At 37.7% G+C, this 19554-nt stretch overlaps 2 protein-coding genes across 4 annotated transcripts in view; both read right to left on the reverse strand.

Annotated features, from left to right (window-relative positions):
- Positions 1-19554, reverse strand: part of RFX3 (regulatory factor X3) — a 190408-nt gene that overhangs the window by 164910 nt on the left and 5944 nt on the right. The window lies entirely within an intron of this gene.
- The window catches only part of GLIS3 (GLIS family zinc finger 3), a 206337-nt gene continuing 189728 nt past the window's right edge, over positions 2946-19554 (reverse strand). The window contains exon 10 of one of the 3 annotated variants that reach the window (XM_050716144.1): positions 2946-9098. In XM_050716144.1, the coding sequence (XP_050572101.1) occupies positions 9005-9098 (94 nt within the window). In that variant the 3' untranslated portion in view covers positions 2946-9004. The remainder of the gene's footprint in view (positions 9099-19554) is intronic. The other 2 variants (XM_050716143.1, XM_035565811.2) reach the window with 2 other exon arrangements.

Here is a 19554-nt window from a genome sequence, read left to right on the forward strand (position 1 = left end):
AGAGTGGCTTGGCAATTACATCTGCCAGCTCCTTCACTACCCTGGGATGCACCTCATCAAGTCCCCTGGGCTTGTGTACATTCGGATTCCTAAGATGGTCTCTAACCCAGACTTCTCCAAAGAAGAGAGTGACTTCAGTAACCCAGGCCCTGTCCTGAGGCTTAGGGACTTGGGAAGATTTGAGAAGACTGATCACCAGTGAGAACTGAGGGAAAAAAATGTTGTTGAGTACCTCAGCTTTTGCAATATCAGTCATCACTAGATACCCCTATATGTCTAATGGTGTGTGTATGTGTGTACATTTTATTTGGTTCTCCTTTTCTGATTAACATCAGAAAAAGCCCTTTTTGTTATTTTTCACATTACTCAGCAGATACAGTTCCATACTTGTGTTGTCTTTACTAATCCTATCCCTACATTCCCAGGAAGCATACCTATATTGTTCCCAAGACGTGTGTCCCTGCTTCCACTGCCTTTGCATTTCCTTCTTGCTCTTCAGTTCAGCCCAGAGATATTTACACAACTGTGCTGGTCTCCTGACTTCCTTGCCTTATTTCTTGCACTCGGGGTCAAGTGTTCTTGTACTCAAACAAGGGAAATATCCTTCCCATGGGATTGTATTCACCATTTCCTTAGACAGGTGAAAGTTTGCTTTCTTAAGGTTAAAGGTCTTAACTTTGTTCTCAACCCAGCCTATGTCCCTTGAGATCATGAATGCTATCAGAGTATGATCACTGCAACTCATGCTGCCACCTATTCTAATCTCCCTGATGAGATCATATAGGTTACTGAGCAACAGGTCAAGTAAAGCCCTTCTTCTGGTTAGAGTGACAATCACCTGGATTAAGAAATTATTCTCTTAGAGTCTGCTGGACTACTTGCTGCTTGCTGTGCTGCTTTTCCAGTAGATTGCCACAGTCATTGAAGTCCCCCAGCAGGACCAGGGTCTGCAAACATGATGTTTCCTGTAGCTGTAGAAAGAGCACTTCATTGGCATTCTCGTGTTGATCAGGAAGCCTGCAGTAAACACCTACCATAAGACTTCATTTGTTGGCCTGGCCTCTATTTCTCAGCTATAAGCTCTCAACCTTCTCGTTATTTTTCAATGGCAGTACCATCCAGTCATTTTTTCTTTTACATAGAGGGCAAATTCACCACCTCTCCTTCTTTGCTTAACTCTTCTGAACAGTTGTTAGCCATCCATTGCAGTGCTCCAACTCTCTGAGTCAATCTAACAGGTTTCCATTATAGCAATTATATCATTTTTTCCAGTTACAAAATGGTGTCCTACATGATGCTGTCCTTTTAAAGAGGAGTTTGAATTCAGTGTTATTTCAGTAATTGTAGGAATTGTTATATTTAAGGAAAAAGTTGGAAATAAATAATCAGGCCTATAACTCTACATTTCACATAAATGTAAATTTACTATTCAGTGGAGTATTGCACAGTCTTGTCTACAGTCATGGAGCCTGTTTGATGCAAGCTTTCCCATCACTAGTCCAAAAGGAAGAATTTAATAACAGGCCTAAAACAGAGTGTATGCAGAAATGTCACGGATGGACAGGGACAGTGGGAGCCTTCTCTGTGGCCTCAGCAGTGTCCAATGGTGCAGGAAGTATCTGAATTCACAAAGCTTCTTGTCATTGCTGTATGATTTAAAGCTTCCACTTCCAAGGGTAATAAATAAGATATGATATTTGCACAGCAAAATCATTTTCCGTACGAAAAGCTGTTTTTTTTTTTTTTAAACATGGATAAAGGAATGTAGGAGATCGTTACCATTAGATCTGCAAGAAATAGCTTAAAATCCTATATCTCTTTCAGGTCTGGTGATATTCCAGCTGCAGAAGAGCAATTTTCCTTGTTGCACCATGAAAGACCTTTGTCCTTTTCTTTCTACTTTTTATGGGAATAACTATTGATATTATTACTATTTATTTTATTTACTTTTATAAATGTATATATTTAATACGGTTAGAATTGACCAGGCCATTTAAGCAAGTACATCTGTAGTTATCATTTCAATGCAGTGCTTACTTTATTCACCAGGGGTCATCAAAGGTCTGGATTTTCTTTGTCTACTTAGAGGTGTAATGAATGATGAAATTTCGCAACTTTCTTCAGGCCCTGGTGTTTAGAAATGACCCTATAAACCTCCTACAACCCTATCGCTGTTTGTGGTAAATGTACAATGCGCTCTGAAGTCTCATTTCAAATATTTAACACAACACTGTTTCAACAGAAAACTTAGGCTGAGAATCAGAATGCATTCTTCTTCTTCTGATTTTAAATGTCCCTTTTCTGCTATTTAAATGAAACTATCAGCAAATGTAGGGGTAACAACAGCTATTCACTGATTGGGACGAAGCGGCAAAACTTACACTAGATCTAAATCTGGATTTCCTCTATATTCTGAACAGTTTAGCATGGAAATCAGACTTTTCAGCCCTGTCTACATTATAGCCTCTTGCAAAGGTAGCAACAATGAAGAAACAAGATACAAATATTCTAAAGAAGCACTTCTAGTACCTGTATAATTATGGCAAAAATGTACTCTGCTGTGGGTAAAATATGCAGTATAAAATGAGTTAGTTCTCGTTATCTATAGGCTTGGGTCACTAAAGGAATGTGAGACATACACTCCTGGACAAATTTGTCAGCAGTGAAATATCAGGTAATATCTCCTCTCATCTGTAAAGACTTTTGGATATGAACTGAAAAAAAATTTCCTCATGATGCCAGGCATCACAGGATGAGTTTCCAAATCTGAATCAGACAACAGAATCCGTGAGAGGTAAGTGCTGGATGGCAAGAGCAAAACCAGCAGGATCAGGATGAGTCTGAGGTACCTCTTTCTTCTAGTTTCCACCAGTGAATGATGGTACCTCCCTACCCCAAGAGCCTATTGTACAAATAATTATTTTGAAAAGGCTGAGATAGTCAGATATTGTACTTAAAGGATGTATATTAATATTTGAAGTAGGTAAACTATGCCAAGTATTCAATGATCCTGACAGATCATTGTTTAGAAAGTAATAAACGTTCTGACACGTCTCTGCCGTGGCTAAAAGTCTGAGGTAACCTTCTGGCTGCTCTAAACTTTGTGGCTGCTTGTAATACATTACAAGTGTATTTAACGACCACCACATTTCCCTTAGACTGAATAACAAACCTGTGTCACATAGGTTAGTCTCTTTCCACATAACCTCGTAATTCTCTGTAAATCATTCCTTCCTCTCTAAGTATCAGCCACTTTCAAGATTTTCCCACTTTTAAAGCATCCAATTTCATGAGCTCTAATTGCTAATTACCTGTGGTTTCTGTTTCATGCTTACATTATTACATATTTTAAGAGATGCACTCATATTAAAACTTGTTCTACAGATATAATTTGCTTCACCTTTGCAGATTTTTAGGTGTCTAAAGACAAATTGGGTCTATGCTGCATCCTGTCACTGGGTCACTGGAGCACTGATATGTTTTCTTTTCTTTGCCCTGTTTTCAGACCATCTGCAAGCATTTTTATCATTCATATCTATATCATATTCATTTGAAATTGACCAATAGAGTTCAGGAATGTTCAGGGGAGATTTGACTAACAGAAATATTTACAGACAGCTAATTTAGACAAATAAAACTTTGTTGCCATTACTCACTGAAAGATGCCTCTAGAAAGATATTGCTAGCACAGCTACATCATCACTTGAGAGGCAGTTTTTTACGCATCTTATCTTTATTTTTGTTGCAATTTTCTGCTTGCATTTGCAACACTTTCATGAAAATTACTATATAAATCATTTCCACTAATTTTTTTCTGTCTGCATTTAAGTCAAGAAGCTGTATAGAAGTACCAAAAACCCACCATTTATGTAGCAAATTAAGAGATACATGTGCAAAGGAATGCTTATAGTATTGGGAAAACAACAACAACAACAACAAAAACACCACCAACAAAAATCTTCCTTTTGAGTCCAGTTTTCATATGGTTTTTGTATGTTCCATAAGTTACTTTCTGGCCATTTCTAAAGTCTCAAAAAGACGACAGACTGCTATATTTGATTTACAGACAGGCTCAAGGTAACTAGACATAAAACTTACATACTTTGGCTGAGAGCAATGCATCAGTTCTGATTTACACCAGCTGATCAGCCATTCCCAATTCAATAAGGGATTATTCTCTCTGTTTAATGAATATTTTTTATTGCTTATTTCTGGACAAGTGTATAGTAAGTTTCAAGAGAAAAGCATCTATTTAATGGTCTAGATGAAAAGTAAGAGAACAGAAGCAGGATACAGCAATGAATGTAATATCAGCATTGATACAATGATACATCCTTTTTGAGACTAATTCCAAAAGATAATGCACTTTGGTGGAAAGATAATGAAAGCTAATTTAAAGAGCAAGTGAGAAAAGAGCTTGCCTGACTTTAATTTCATTTGTCTTAATATGAAATGTGTGTCAACAGAGATACAAGCAAGAAAAGTGTTCAGCAAACAAAGTGCCTGTGACTGGGTAGCTATCAAGAAATACACTGACTGTGTATAAAAAGATCCTAAGAGTTTCCTGTTAGTTTTTCCTGCTTGGTCTTGTCTTCAGTTGCTCAGAATTCTCCATTTATGCTTCACATATACATCTACAAGAATTAACAATACAGTCTCTTTCTCTGAAACAGCAGAACACTAATTATGTATTTCTAGTGCTTTTAATGATCTACAGTGGCTGACCACCACTTTCTGTGATGCTGCTGATAGATCATGGCACTTTGTAAACTGAAGTGATTTCAAGTAACCCTGAGAGAAGACCATTGTCATGCTCCTAAACTGCACCTGGGAAAGAAAGTATTTTGCCAGTGTTTTCTTACATGGTTTTACCTCACAGATCTCAGAATAGTTATGTGGCAACATTAAGGAGAAAGCTCAAGTGATGTCAACACTCCTTATACAATTGTGAAGGAACTTTTTCTCTTCAGGACTAATGATAACAATTAGATATTTGAAGACTCCATTAGTCTCAGTTTTGCAAACAGGCCTTGCTCAGCTCAGCTATGAAGTCACTATTAATTTTTGCAATTTTGAATCTTCTAGGGATGGCATGATCATTTTATACCACTATGTCTAACTGGGATTTAAAACCAAACCAAACCAAAAACAAAACAGGCCATATAGACAGAAATTTATGGGAATAAATGGTTACTGGGAGTAGGGAGAAGACCACAAGCTATAGGCTAATCTGCACAAAGCTCAGATCTTAGCTTGCCTCATTTTATACAAGAAGAACTTCTAAAGATGTCAAGGAGATATATATGAGTGTAGTCTGCAGAATGGGGCTCCCTGTGTTTACTTTAGTTTTGGTCTCCAACAGAACCAAATCTGTATTGCATTACTTAACAGATACGTCTGACACACTTGGCTCACGCTATCTGGCTTCTTCTCTTGGACCTAACAAAGTTTAAATTAAATTCTTTCACATACCTGTTGTGGAATAACATTTCTCAGAATCAGACAAATACAATGGTGAATAAAACCACTTTCTTCCCTTCTAACCTACCATGATACTCAAATTCAGTGAAGACTGTCAACTCGTCTGAAGAATTTCTTTTAGCGAAGGGAGAAATTTTTGGAACCATCTCTGAGACAACAAATTTGGAACAACAAATTTGATGTCTGACTTAGAAGGGTACTCAAGGCAACAAACAAATCAGTTTGTCTGTACTGGTCTTTCATTTGTGAAAATGTAACAAAGTGAAAAACAAAACCAATTCACTCTGGGTGTTGGTTTACTTACCTATTTCATTGAAAGAATGGGAAATGTTGCAGGCATTGTGTCCTATGTTTTGAATTATCCATTAAATCTGCAGTGCAATAATAATGAATTTGGCAATTTAAGGTATGAGGATACTTGTGTTGGGAGCTCTGCTATCCCTCATTATCTCTGGAATGGGCTTAAGTGATTCATTTTTCATTTCTTTCTTTCTTCTACTTAGAAGACTGTTTTAAGAGATGAGATGTGTAGCATTTATCCACAAATATGTATACCAGAATGTTGTTCTCTGTGCACTCCCCAGAATACAAAAAGTTTCTGTGTTAGAGCAGGTAAAAAAAAAAAAAAAAAAAGAAAGGGGGGGAGTAAGAAGCTATGATAGTATGACAGTAACATGGACTACTAACTGCAGAGCAATACTACAATTGAAACTGCTCTTCAAAAAGAACAATGTTATGAGATCAAGGCTCATCTAAATGCTTTAATTTATTTGCTCTGTTGAATAAAGATGTAACTGTTTCCATTTAGAAAGCAATTAGTACATTAAAAGCAATTAGTATATTGATTTTAAGACTGCTGTTTTGTTTGATTGACTTTAGAAAACTGCTGGCTTAAGAGTATTCAGCTTTATCTTGTATACATATAATTTTTCAATAGCAGATAACAACATAACTGCAGGTGCAAGGAATCATGCTAAAACAGTTTCTAAATTCATTGCTACAATTCGTAGAGTGGATCCAGAGGAAGATGATAAAAATGATGAGGAGGCTAGAACACCTCTCCTGTAAAAAAAGATCGAGACAGTTGGGATTATTTAGCGTGAAGAACAGAAGGCTCCCAGTAGATCTCTTAGCAGCCTTCTAGTACTTAAAGGGGGCCTGCAGGAAATATGGGGAAAGACACTTTATGGGGTATGTAGTGATATGATCAGGGGTAATGGTTTTAAACTTAAATAGGGTAGATTTAGATTAGATGTAAGGTGGATGAGCCATCCCTTGAAGTGTTCCAGGTCAGGTTGGATGGGGCTTTGAGCAACCAGGTCTAGTGGAAGGTGTCCCTGCCCATGGCAGGGTGGTTGGAACTAGATGATCTTGAAGGTCCCTTCCAACCCAAACCATTCTGTGATTCTGTGTTTCTAAGTACAGTAGGCCAAGACCTGGAGGGATTTCTTTGGTCAAATGTGGAAGCCAAATTAATCATAGATAAATTTACATTTTAAAACAATGAGTTCAGTAGACAATTATCCCTATAAATAGGTAGATTCTATGAGAAACAGGTAGATATACCATAGCTAAGCCATTTTAAGTTAATAGAAGGGCAAATCAGATATAATTACTCGTCAGTAGAAAGCAATAGCTCTATAGAAAGTAAAATAGTACAATATGAGTAGTCATAGAACCAATTCCAATTCACTATCCCTACTGATTCTTACAGAAGAACAATTTAATGTTTTTATTTCTATGAGTTTTCATTTCCATGTGTTTTAATGTGCTATGTGTTTTTATTTTATTTTATTTTCTAAATACGTAGAAAAATTTATAATGTTTTCTGGAGTGCTTGTGACATCCACTCATATTATGTAACAAGGATCCTTAATTTGGTTTGAAAGATTCCTCTAAAGTCTTTAAAAAAGAGGAAGGGTGAGAAGACTTTTGGTCATCTAAAACTGGTTTCTGTCATCTGTATATCTTTTGTATGTCCTTTACTTGAAGTGCCATCTATTTCCCCTCATTAAGTACCATATGGTATTGCAATCCCTTCAGCTGACTGTTATCACATGGCAACAACATATTTTCGTATGCACTGTCTTTACTTTCCTTTCCAGGTAATTTTGAATATTAGGTGTTGTTAAATCCTGACATATCTTGTGTTTTCGTAATGTGTTTAAAAGTATTTTTCTAAGGCATTTGCTGTCAAATGCATTTAGGCACCTGTCTGCTGCTTGAACTGATTTCCAAGGAATAAGTGCATTTAGAATGGAAATTAGTTTTTTTTTTCTTTTTTTTTTTTTTCATTAAGTTGTAATTTAAGATGGCCAATGTAGCTGGTACCTTAGTTTATGCTGTTCCCTCCTAAATCTCCCCTTTGACTGATACTGTGCTATTAGGATATGGGAATAGTACTTCTTTGCTCCTAAGTAGTGCTTCAGTTATAATCTAATGGAGTTATTGACTGAGTCTATATTTTAAAAAATGGTTAATTGGGAAACTCAAAATATCTTTCCCAATGTCCTGTTATTACACCAGACTCTGTCTGTGTTAATTCTAAGCAAGTTTTTTCATAGTGAATCCAATGGTAAAACTAAGAAGTGAAAGACTGGAAGTTTGATAGAAACCCTACACAGAAGCTCATTGTGTTTACTTTAAGAGTACCGGCTGTACATGAATGTAAAGCCTTGACATTGTTAATTGCTTTTATCATGCAACAACATTTCAAGATGTCCCAGGGGCAGGATGTTCAGAAATTTGATAAAGGATCTCAAATGTTTTCTTCAAACCCAAATATCTATGGTGAATGTTTTTTGCTATTCAGTGCTCTCTGTACCGATATTTCCAGGATGAAGATCTTCTGGGTCACAAATCAAGCCTGCTCTTCACCTCAGATATTTCCTTTATTCTGCTACAAAAAGGTTTCAAGGCCCTATACCTGCAATAAATGAATGATTTCTCCATCCTTCTCATTCTGAAAATCTCTCAACATTTTGCTAATCTTGATCTTGATCTTCACTGTCAGCTTTCCCAGATTTTAACTTTCTATTTTCAATCCCTTGTGACTCGAGACAATGCACTGGTTTGCTCAGAATGTTTACGTTCTTTTATGGGGGCAATGCATGGTTTTTTTTTTGTTTTGTTTTTTTTTACCTATTTTTACCTATATTTTCTGTCACCACTGCCTGCTTTGAGGTTGCCCGATCAGAGGAGTCTCACTTAAACTTCCATTTCTGATTACGTAAGTTCTGGGGTCATGGCATCTGTCCTGCCTTCTTTTGACAGTTGCCTGAAGCCCAGAGCACTTCTGAAATCCAGTAGATATTTTATTTGATATTTCAATAACTATATTTTTAGGATACAGAATTGTGACTAATGGTTCTGAATACTGATGCAGCCTGAATACAGTCTGACTTCGGAGTCCTCACAAAAGCTCTATGTCATGAGTTATTCATCCCACGGATCATCCAGGGAGGACATTGGGATGCTGCTTTCTTGCCCCTGGGCAGTTGGTATCCCAGGGCTGACAAGTGGGTCAAGCACAGAATTTCAGTAACAGCAAGGAGGTCCACCTTGAGCTCTGCTCTGGCAAGATGGTCAGGAGCATTCTTCGAGCTGTCTCAGAGCATCTGAAAGAATACATTAGCAGGAATCATCATGCTTGTGAGGCTATTTTGGCTTACTTTATTTACAATTATTTTAAAGCAGAGCCTCTATCAGGTGAGCTGATTGTACAATTTTTAAAGGAAAAAGTAGACATTTTCAACTTTCTGCACAGTATAGAAACATATCCAGCCAACACAGTAGTGGTATATTTTACATTCCTTATGAAGATCTTTTACATACTAAACTATTATTTGTACCAGTGGGTTTTGACATCTTAACTATAGACCAAAGCAGAGTGTAGCCACTCTGTGAGGCACAAAATCATATCATAAAAGCTCGTTGACATCAAGAAATTAGTCTTACATGAAAAGGCCAGTCTTTAGTGTTTTCCTGTGTTTTCCTTTTTATTCTGTAAAGTCAACCAAAATATGTGTAGCAAATAGCTTCTTATGTAACCAATGCCATTCTGTAATATTCTGGCATGAGGTAAGAAATTTTTCAAATCAGAGACTGAAGAGATATTTATGAATATTTAGTGATGGAGTTTGTTGTTTTTCAAATATTTTTTTTTCCCAAATAAAAATGTTGTCCTTTTCTCACAATGAAATTGAGCAGTTTTGTATAATAGAGATCAAAAGGAGTAGGTGTAAAAGTTTAAGGGCAAAAAAGCAGAGTATGAAAGTTTGATCCAAAGATCCACAATTACGCAAACTCTCTGTGATTTCAATAGTCTTGTTCTTGTAGATGAAGTTTAGGGTAAGATTTAGTAGTGGGGTTTACACAGCATGCATTATGGTTAAAGACCATTGGTAGCAAAATATCTCAGAAGTTTCTGTGAGGCTTTTTCCGCTGAAAGGTAAAAATCTTTCATTACAATCTGAATAATATCCTTCCTGGCTGAGAAAAAATATATTGTCTCCTTGGTCAACTTTTGTAAAATTCTGATAATGAATAGTTTCAACTGTTTAAAAATTACAACAGCAAAGAATAATAGTATATTTTATTGCTTTGAGCTAATAGAATAAAATCAAAATCCAGCATTTCTTGGAAGCTTTAGAGTGGCATCAGAACACATAGTGAAAATACTGTGAAATCTGGACCCTGTTTTACTACTGCTGATCATGACTCAAACCAGACAGAAATATCAGGGAAAAAAAAAAAAGTAATAATTTTCCTATCACTTCTCATATTGGTGATTTTTATTTTTCAATTCTCTTCCAATCACAGCCATGCTAAAAACACATGCAGTCAGTTTGCACCATTTTACTGTAGAAACCATACAAAAATATGTCTGGAAATCAATCCAAGCAGCTCCTAGAAAAAACAGTTGTGTTACGTTTTGTTCCAAGTTGCATACATCTAAACTTCAGCATCCCCAGCTCTTTCTAAATCTCTCTTATGGTGACTTTAACGCAATGACAAATGCTCAGATTTGACAGCTGCATCTTGATACCTTTTTAGCTTACATTTAATGGATGGTAGACAAAGATGAAAGATGCCCAGTGAAACTAGTTTCTCTCAGCATTTCTAGAGAATTACTTTATTTCTTTACTTATTCTTCATTTATTACTTTATTTAATTACCTAACATTATTATCATACAACGATCACAAAAATGGGATTAATGATTAGCCATGAACTATGTAAATCACAAAGCTTTCTTCTGATGTTTACTTTAAAGGCCTTTTTCCATTGGTGCAATATATGAGAAGAAATAAAAGGTAAGGGACATCTATCTAAGAATCTGTCTCATCTCTCAACCACTAAGAGACGTCTTTGCAACTGAGAAGAAATTGCTATCTGTGTTTCAATGTGCTCCCTTCTCAGCTGAATTCAGAATCACCTAATCACCTCAGTCCAGATTTCACTGTGGTTTCACTGTGGAAATGAGTCCTTTTTATCGCACTTCATCTCACTTTTTAAGATGATTAAGCACTAAATTCCTCACTTCATTCACTTTAAAGGTTATCTTATTGTTTGGAAAGTTAAGAACATGACATTGATGACAGATTTCTAAGCATCTGTTTGCAGATCACTTGAAGTTTCTTCATACCCTCTGTGTTGTTTTCCATAACACCACAGAGAGGATTCTCAAAGCAAAGTATAACTACTAACCTACTTCAAGACCTAAATTCATCCAGATATTTTTATACTAGGAAGAGTATTCTTTTGAGTCCTTAAATTCAGCACTCCAAAGGAGCAGATCTGCACACACTTTCTAGCAGTCATCTTACGAGGCTGAATGCCTGATTCTAACTCTACTAATACTGGTTTATGTTCACCTGGTTTCAGGGACTTTAGGGAAAGAGTTGTGGGATGGTAACCATACACATTAACCCACTACATACATGATCAATCTCAGCCTGAAAAGGAAAGAAGAACAATCTTTTAAGCTGACTTTAAGAGGTCTTTTCAACTTGGTCTATATTTGTCCTTGTACTGCTCCAATTTATTTTCATCTCTGGAGAAGAAAACTGATCTCTCAGTCTGTTAGTACACCTAGGTATCGCAACCTTTCACATATCAATAAAGAACACAACACACTCCTGTTAAACACAAGCAGTCTATGTCTTTCCTATGTAAACACAAAAGTAATTCCATGGAAACAGATAGAATTACATATCTCCAAAAAGAAGGTAAAATAGCTCAAAACCAGGGCAACTAAATATTAAGAGTGGAAGCCAGCAAACAAAATTAGCATTGTTGAGCAGTGCACAGGACTGATAGGGCCACCAAATTTAGTAAAGATCACATACCAGTTAGATGAGGCACATTATCAGTTTCAGGAATGATGGCACTGTTTCTTGGAATCTTACGACTCAGCAAGGTTATTTGGGTTTGTATAATATCATATTTTTTAAGAATTTGTGTATTTTTACATCTTCTGCAACTGCCACATGTTACTAGGACTGTTTCTCTGAAACAGATAGGAGCCTTATACCCTGTTTTGTTTTGGTTTTCGGTAAAGCAATAAAATCCTTGGAGTGGTAGAACAAGTGAATGCTTGAAGTTTATCTGCTACCAGAAATTTGCCTGTTTGTAATTTCACTTTTCATTTTCAGGATGTTTTTGAAGCAACTTAATGGCTTTTGGTTCAGAAGGAACTTCTGTTCTCACTGTATTTTTTAGAAGTTGTTTTGCAGAACAAGCTTAAGAGACCTTGGTGTTAAAAATGGGATGAAGAGGCCTTTGGTGACATTCCCAAGAACGTTCTAAATGGGCAGCTGCTCCTCCCATTGTAGTGTAACTGTGATTTATTTCCAGTCTTGGGACCCAGACTTGTGCACCTTCTTGAGGATGACTGTCCATAGGTATCAGTGATAATTGCTTACACAAGTGTGAGTTGCTTTGATGCTGCTTTATAGGGGGTAAAATACAATATGTACACGTCAAAGGTAGTGACAAAGTATTCAGTCCAACCTTGCTTCAACCTTCTTCATATTATCATCCTCTTCTGAATGCAACATAAATCCGCTAGAACTTCTACCTTACAACACCTTTGGGGGCATCTCTTTTTCTTGGGGTCACCTCCACTGCTGCAAAAGGGAGGCAGCAGCAGATTTTGTCTCTTCCTTCTCACCTCAGAGAAAGCTTCCTTTCCCCACATAACACTTTCTCATCAGTAGTCTTCCCTCAGCTTTGCTTTTACATCATAGGCACCAGCTGACTTTTTGTTTACTGTCGGCAAGTGACATTATCTTTGACCAAGATAGGGAGTTTCCTAAACCCATGACCCTCACCTCAACACAGGTTTCAAACAATAATATGTAGCAATAAGGGTGGCCAAAGACACAATGAGTAACATGAAAATATACAAGCTGACTTTCTTTCAAGGTATGGGGTCTGGATCCCTCCTCAACGAATGCAAAGCCAATATAGAACCTACTGTTACTTTCTCAGATTTGTCCTTTTGCTGCAGCTGGATGGAGAGGGGAAAGCTACAGGTTATTTCAGTCTTGTGTTTCGAACAGTGGATTTTACTGTTTCAACATGTTATTGAATGGCTGGGCCAAAAGAGGGTAGTGGTCAGCAGTGCAAAGTCTAGTTGGAGGCCCGTAATAAGCAGAGTACCCCACAGGTTAATACTGAGTCCTGTCCTGTTTAACACCTTCATCAAAAATCTGGATGATAGGGTAGAGTCGCACCCTCAGTAAATTTGCAGATGACATTAAACTAGGGAGAGTGGCTGATTCACTCGTTGGCCATGCTGTCATCTAGAGGAACTTTGACAGACTGGAGAGGTGGTGGGCTGACAAAATCTCATGAAGTACAATAAGAGTTCAGAGTCCTGAGGCTGGGGAGGAAGAACTCCAGGCACCAGTACATGCTGGGTGCTAGCCATCTGGAAAGCAGCTCCACAGAAAAGGACATGGGAGTCCTGGTGGACACCAAGTTGAACATGAACTATCAATGTGTCCTTGCTTCTAAGAAGGCTATCAGTATTCTTGTCTGCAATAACCGAAGTATAGCCAGCAGGTCAAGAGAGGTGATCCTTTCTCTCTACTCAACATTGATGAGGTCACACCTGGAATACTGTGCCCAGTTCTGGGCACCCCAGTACAAGAGAGATGTGGGCATACTGGAGAGAGTCCAGTGGAGGACCACTAAGATGATGAAAGGACTGGAGCACCTCTTCCATGAGGAAAGTCTGAGAGAGCTGGGATGGTTCAGCCTGAAGAAGAGAAAGCTCAGGAGGGTCTTATCAATGTGTATAAATACCTCAAGTGAGGGTGCAAAGAGGACTGAGCCAGGCTCATTTTCATTGGTGCCCAGTGGTAGGACAAGAGGCAATGGACACAAACTGAAGCACAGAAGAGTCGATCTGAACATCAGGAAACCCTTCTTTACTGTGCAATTGACCAAGGACTGTCACAGATTGCCCAGAGAGGTTGTGGAGTTTCCCTCCTTGGAAATCTTAAGCCTACACCCTCAGCAATCCCAAATATAAATCCAGTCTGGGCCGCAAGTGGTTAGAGAGCAGCAAAGAGGAAAACTGGGAGGCGCTGATGGATGAAAAGTTCAGTGTGGCCTGGAAGTATGCACTTGCAGCCCAGAAAGGCTACCATATCCTGAACTGCATCAAAAGATGTGTAGCTAGTGGTTTGAAGGAGGTTATTCTCAAAACTCAAGTACTGTGTTCAGCTCTGGTGCCCACAGCATAAGAAGGATATAGACCATAGTACTTAAAGGGGTCCTACAGAAAATACGGGGCAGGACTCTTTTTCAGAGTTTGTAGAGATAGGTCACAGTAATGGTTTTAGCTAAAAGAGAGCAAGTTGGTAGGTTTAGATTAGATTTTAGGAAGAAATTCTTCACTACAAAGGTAGTGAGGCACTAAAACCGGGTCCCCAGAGAAGTTGTGGATGCCCCCTTCCAAGAAGCTTTCAAGGTCAGATTGGATGGGGCTTTTGGCAACTTGATGCAGTGGAAGGCATCCCTGCTGATGGCAGGGTGGGTAGAACTAGATGATTTTTAAGGTTTGTACTGACCCAAGCCATCCGTTAATTCTATATTCAAAATCCATCTGGACGTGGTCTTGGGAAACTTGCTCTAGGTGTCCTATCTTGAGTACGAAGGGTTGGACTGCATGACCTCCAGAGGTTCCTTTCAACCAAATAGTTAAGACTGTTCTGTGATTCTGTGATTCCATGAAAGCTTATTTACCTTCACTGAAGAGTTTTTGACATGCCCACCAACATCACAGAGTTTTCTTCAGCTTCTAAAGTTGCCCATAAAATATGTCTTTACTATTTTCAGGGCTGCTTGATGCTGCTTGACCTTGTATAAAGACAATCTAGAAGGTAATCCAGCCAATATGTTCTTCCAATTTATCCCAACTTAGTAAGTGCAGACTTTTGAATGGAAATCATCTTTACTTTTACTCAAACTATGCAGAACTTGATTCTGCTTCTCAACCCTTTTTCAAGCTATGGTATGCATATATTTTGGGGGGCCATCACATGTAAGCTATACAAAGAATTCACCAAGAATGTGACCACTTGGAGAGATGTTGTCTAGCATCATTTCTCACCCTGTTGTTTCCAGAATGCCCTTGTACCCTGTTACATTTTGTTGCCATGCAAAGATGCATGTTTGGGATTCCCAGGTGTAATATCCAGAATTAATTACTGGAGCCTCTAAGGAGACTCAGCAAAGCGAAGAACCTGACTCTTACACATAAAATACAATCCTGCAGCAATAGGGCATCACACACTTACACAGGTTAAATGATGTACAGACAGGTGACACACTTCTAACACACTTATTAGCTGCCACTTTTCATCAAGCGCTTCATCTTCTTTGCTGAAGAAATAATAGCCTACTACAAGAGATCATGAAGTGCTCTTGCACAGAGAGCTTGTTATCCTAGAAGTCTGTGTGAATTATAAACATGGCATCATGTCAGGTGCTCTTTGTCCCCTTTTTCTCTCACTCACTTCTGATAATTAGTTGAAACTCAGCACTCAATAATACTGCCTTTGTTAAATGCCTGAAGGATGAGGTAAGGCTATAGGATTAAGTCCAACATTCTGTAGTCCCACACATAGTCTAGCAGGGAGAAGCCTTCAGAGGAAAAAAAGTAGATTACTCACTTTTTCTCTCCTTTCCAACCAAATCCAACTGTATGAAATTTAGATGAGCTTTTATTATTGGCTCTTACTAGGCCTGATTCAGTGTTCATGTTGATGCCAAACTCTCTCTATACAGAATTTTAGCATATCACTTCCAGTTCATTTCAGTGCAAATGGTGCCTGAATTAAGGTTAATAATTTTAAGTTACATTTTTATAGACTTTTCCTTATCCCCTACTCCAGAAAAAATAATAAAAAAAAAAAAGGAAGAGAAAATAGACTTTCTTCTTGACTTTGCAGTGAGGCTTTCCCTGCTTCCCAGGAAGAATGAGGGACCACTGAATACAAAGTTCTCCTTTGCAGTGTAAGTTGTGAAGTTAGTTATGTCAGAGAAGAGTGGATGCATGAATCTGCTTTGCCAAAATTATAGTGTCCATGTTAACTTGCTATTAATGGGTACATATGGTAAAGTGACATTGAGAACGTGCTCAAAGGTTTAGATTTAATCGGAACAAGGTTCTCAGGCACTGTGAGCATAAAATCAATGTGACTAATACAAATTTGGAAGGCAACAAACCACCACTGGATTATATTCCAAATTATAAGCAGTCTACATCTTCCAATAAGTAATAGTATCATGTGTCTTTGATGATGTTTACAATGGCTTTACCCGGACAGAAACTATATAATTTTTTGTAAGTGTTGCTGGCAAATAGAACTCCAAATTAAGGTTAATGACATGTTCTCCTCTTGTTTTAGGAAAGAGCCTTGAGAACTTTGAAAGGAAAAACATTTTATCAATTTCTGCATATCTTTCTTGTGTCTCTGTACATATATACTGTAGAGGTATATTGTACTATGACTATTTTTTATTATTTTCTTTGCCATTTTTCCTCAAAAAGTCATGCTCACAAGCCTCCTCAATCAAAAAAATAGTTTAAATTGCCTGTAATCAATCCCCTGTTACTGACAGCTTGAAATAATGGTAATTTTTCTTGCAATTCAAACCTAGTAATTAGAACTCTCTAATTCCAGGCTGAATGTTCATGACTCTTTTCAGGGGGAGAACTAGGTTATAGATCTGTCACCTCCTTTGCCCTTTTATTCTTTAAATCCGTGTGTGTTTACAACTCAGTTCATCCTCACCAGAGCAGTCAGGCCTCCCACGACACATAGTAAGCAAGAAAGGAGATGCAGTTTTTCCATTCACAGGACCAGTGTTTCCTAGTGGAATTTAGGAAGAGCAGCTTAACACTACTCATGATGTTTGGTGTTACTAGCAGCACCCTGATCTTGATACCATAATTTGATTAAACTGAATAAACTAGCTAGATAGAAATTTCCTGTTTGCATTCATGTAATTTAGTTATGGTATGTTTCAAGGAAATTGGCAAAAAGTGCCTGAAACATATCAGTGATTTATTTTTCCTTTTAGGTTAAACAAAATATTAAATGCAAATTTAGACTTGAGCACAATTTTCAAGGAGAGCATACTTCAGTTATCCTACCTGTCTTCTTTTGCAAGCAGAAAGGGAAAAATTCACATTTCTTCTGCTCCAAAATGAGTAACGTGTTTAACGGGCTTTGCCAGTTTTATGAGTTAAGTTCTACCCCCTTACAATTCAGATCAAGAATGTAGCATGTATACCACTGGTAAAGTACTGATTTTGACACTTTATGTCAGGAAGAATTTCTGAGCAACAAAGGAGAAAATATGGTATAGTTAAAGATTTGTCCTCTACTTTCTTGGTACTGACCTTAGCATAACAGAATATTCCAAAGCCTTTAAATACAAACAAACAGTAATAAAAACAAGTATTAGATTGCCCAGTAGAAATTCATTTGATATAGTCTGTTGTGTTTGTTGTGCAAAAAGAGATACTAGGCCTCTTCAATTTTTTCTTAGTATAGGTGGCCAGAATTACAATAAACACAAACCTCCCAATTACAGTGTCAAATCCCCAGCTGGTCAGCTTCCTGAGGATCTTTTTTGTGGTGGGATTCCCAGGCGGCACAAAGTTTAAAAAAATTGTTCAGCTGTGCAGGCAGCATCCTTAGGAGAAGCACAGGCTGCATTCAGCCCTGGGCGACACCGGTTGCCCAGTTGCTTCAGAAGATCTTTCACCTTCAGCGTGCTGGAAGTTTACATGACCAGCAGGCACCACACTGGCAAGCCCTTGTGACAAAGTAGCATAAAAGTCACTTGTAGTCATAATTTTCATCAAGGGTCTTTTTTCTCAGCTAACAACCTTCATCATATGTATTGACTTGAACCATAGCCTTGCATAAGGCCATCATTCAATGAAAGTAAAAGGGTTCATAACTCCATCAGTGAGGCATGAAAAACTGATCAGGCCAAGTAGTTTAGCTTCAAGTAGTTTAGCTTCAGCTTGTTCCTGTGTGTTAATGTCCGTTTGCAAGTCACATAATGTGAAACTACATTGAAGAACATTGAATTGGCAAGCTCAATCTTTTTTTTTATTTTTTTTTTGGTACTTTGAGCCATTGAGCATAGCCTCACTGACTTTCATCTTGGTGCTAGGGATCAAAGAAGAAAGTGTAAAGTAAATGCAGCTAGGCCCCAGTTATGTAAGCCTATTTTAGCTCCCCCACCTTCATTCAAAGCAGGTTCACTCAGCAATGAACAAAGCATGTGGTTTCCACGAAGAAGGCTCACTAAGTTGAAGAGTCCAACTGTGAGCACAAATTCTGCATCTAAAAGTTTCTGCAGTGAACAGGGCTCTTGAGTAATTAACAACTTCAAATAGCAGAAAAAGTGTAGCAACAGGCAACAGCAACACAGTCAATTTGTGTGCCAGCCTTTTCTTTCTGGTTCAAACTTCAAAAACTACATTTGTGTTAGTTTCATAATCTGACTTTATAGTAAATGTTGGTTCAGCTTTAGTTAGTGTACTCATGGTAGAAATTACTGTTATTGTTGAGATTAAGTTTCAGCAGGTTCCCTAAAATAAATTTAATAATTTTAGTACAGTTTCTATTCAATATATATCTAGACCAAAAGATCACCACCGTATCTAATCCTTGCTATGACTCTCGTAATATAGCAACAAAAGAGAAAATTGGAATTGAAGCTAAGCAACTTTTAGCCAGTGTCCTTTCCTTGGCCTCTAAAGAAAGACTGAAAAAATGTGTATGATAGAATGCAGTTTCAATAGATTTGAAATTACTAGAGCAAAAATCCCCTCTTTGCAGAAATGATTTGACTCCTCATTGGGTGGAAATTAAACTGATCATGACTAAACATTTAGCACTATATTAGTGACATCTAATAGTATTCCTACTTTCCTGAAGGATAAGCCAGTCCAGTATTATGATTTTAACTTTTGCCCAGAATCATTACTCAGTCACTCCTAATTTACCTTCCATTAAATCAAAGTATCCTTCCCCTTCTTCTAACTGAAGATAGCTATTGCAGATTTTTAGTCTGCTACACAATGTGGAAGGTTAGCAAGTGAAATCACAGTGCTTTCAGTCTTCTTATCATGATAGTAGATGTGTCAGCCACAGTTCTAGCAAGCAACCTTGGCTGTGGATTTTTTTTTTTTCCCAACAGAGTTATGCTGGTATTTTCAGAGAATTTTGAGTGATTGAGGAGGCTGGGTCACCCTGGATTCCATTAATTTAAATAATCTCACAGTGCCTGTACCTGGAATAGTTAAAGTTGGGTGATTTACACGTGTAAGCATCCTACAGTGTGCCCACTAATGGGCAAGTTCAAGTATGTTTTTGGGAGAACAAGAAAGATGCATGATATTGAGGAAATGGTTACATTTTCATTTCTCTAGCTAGATATAATGCTTTATCCTGTGTATCTAGTTGCAACCATGCATGAGGTTTGCATTTTCTAGTTATAACCAAAGGTATGTGGAACTTTTAACTAGACACAT

Source organism: Cygnus atratus, chromosome Z (genome assembly GCF_013377495.2).
Source record: "Cygnus atratus isolate AKBS03 ecotype Queensland, Australia chromosome Z, CAtr_DNAZoo_HiC_assembly, whole genome shotgun sequence".
Classification (NCBI taxonomy): Eukaryota; Metazoa; Chordata; class Aves; order Anseriformes; family Anatidae; genus Cygnus; species Cygnus atratus.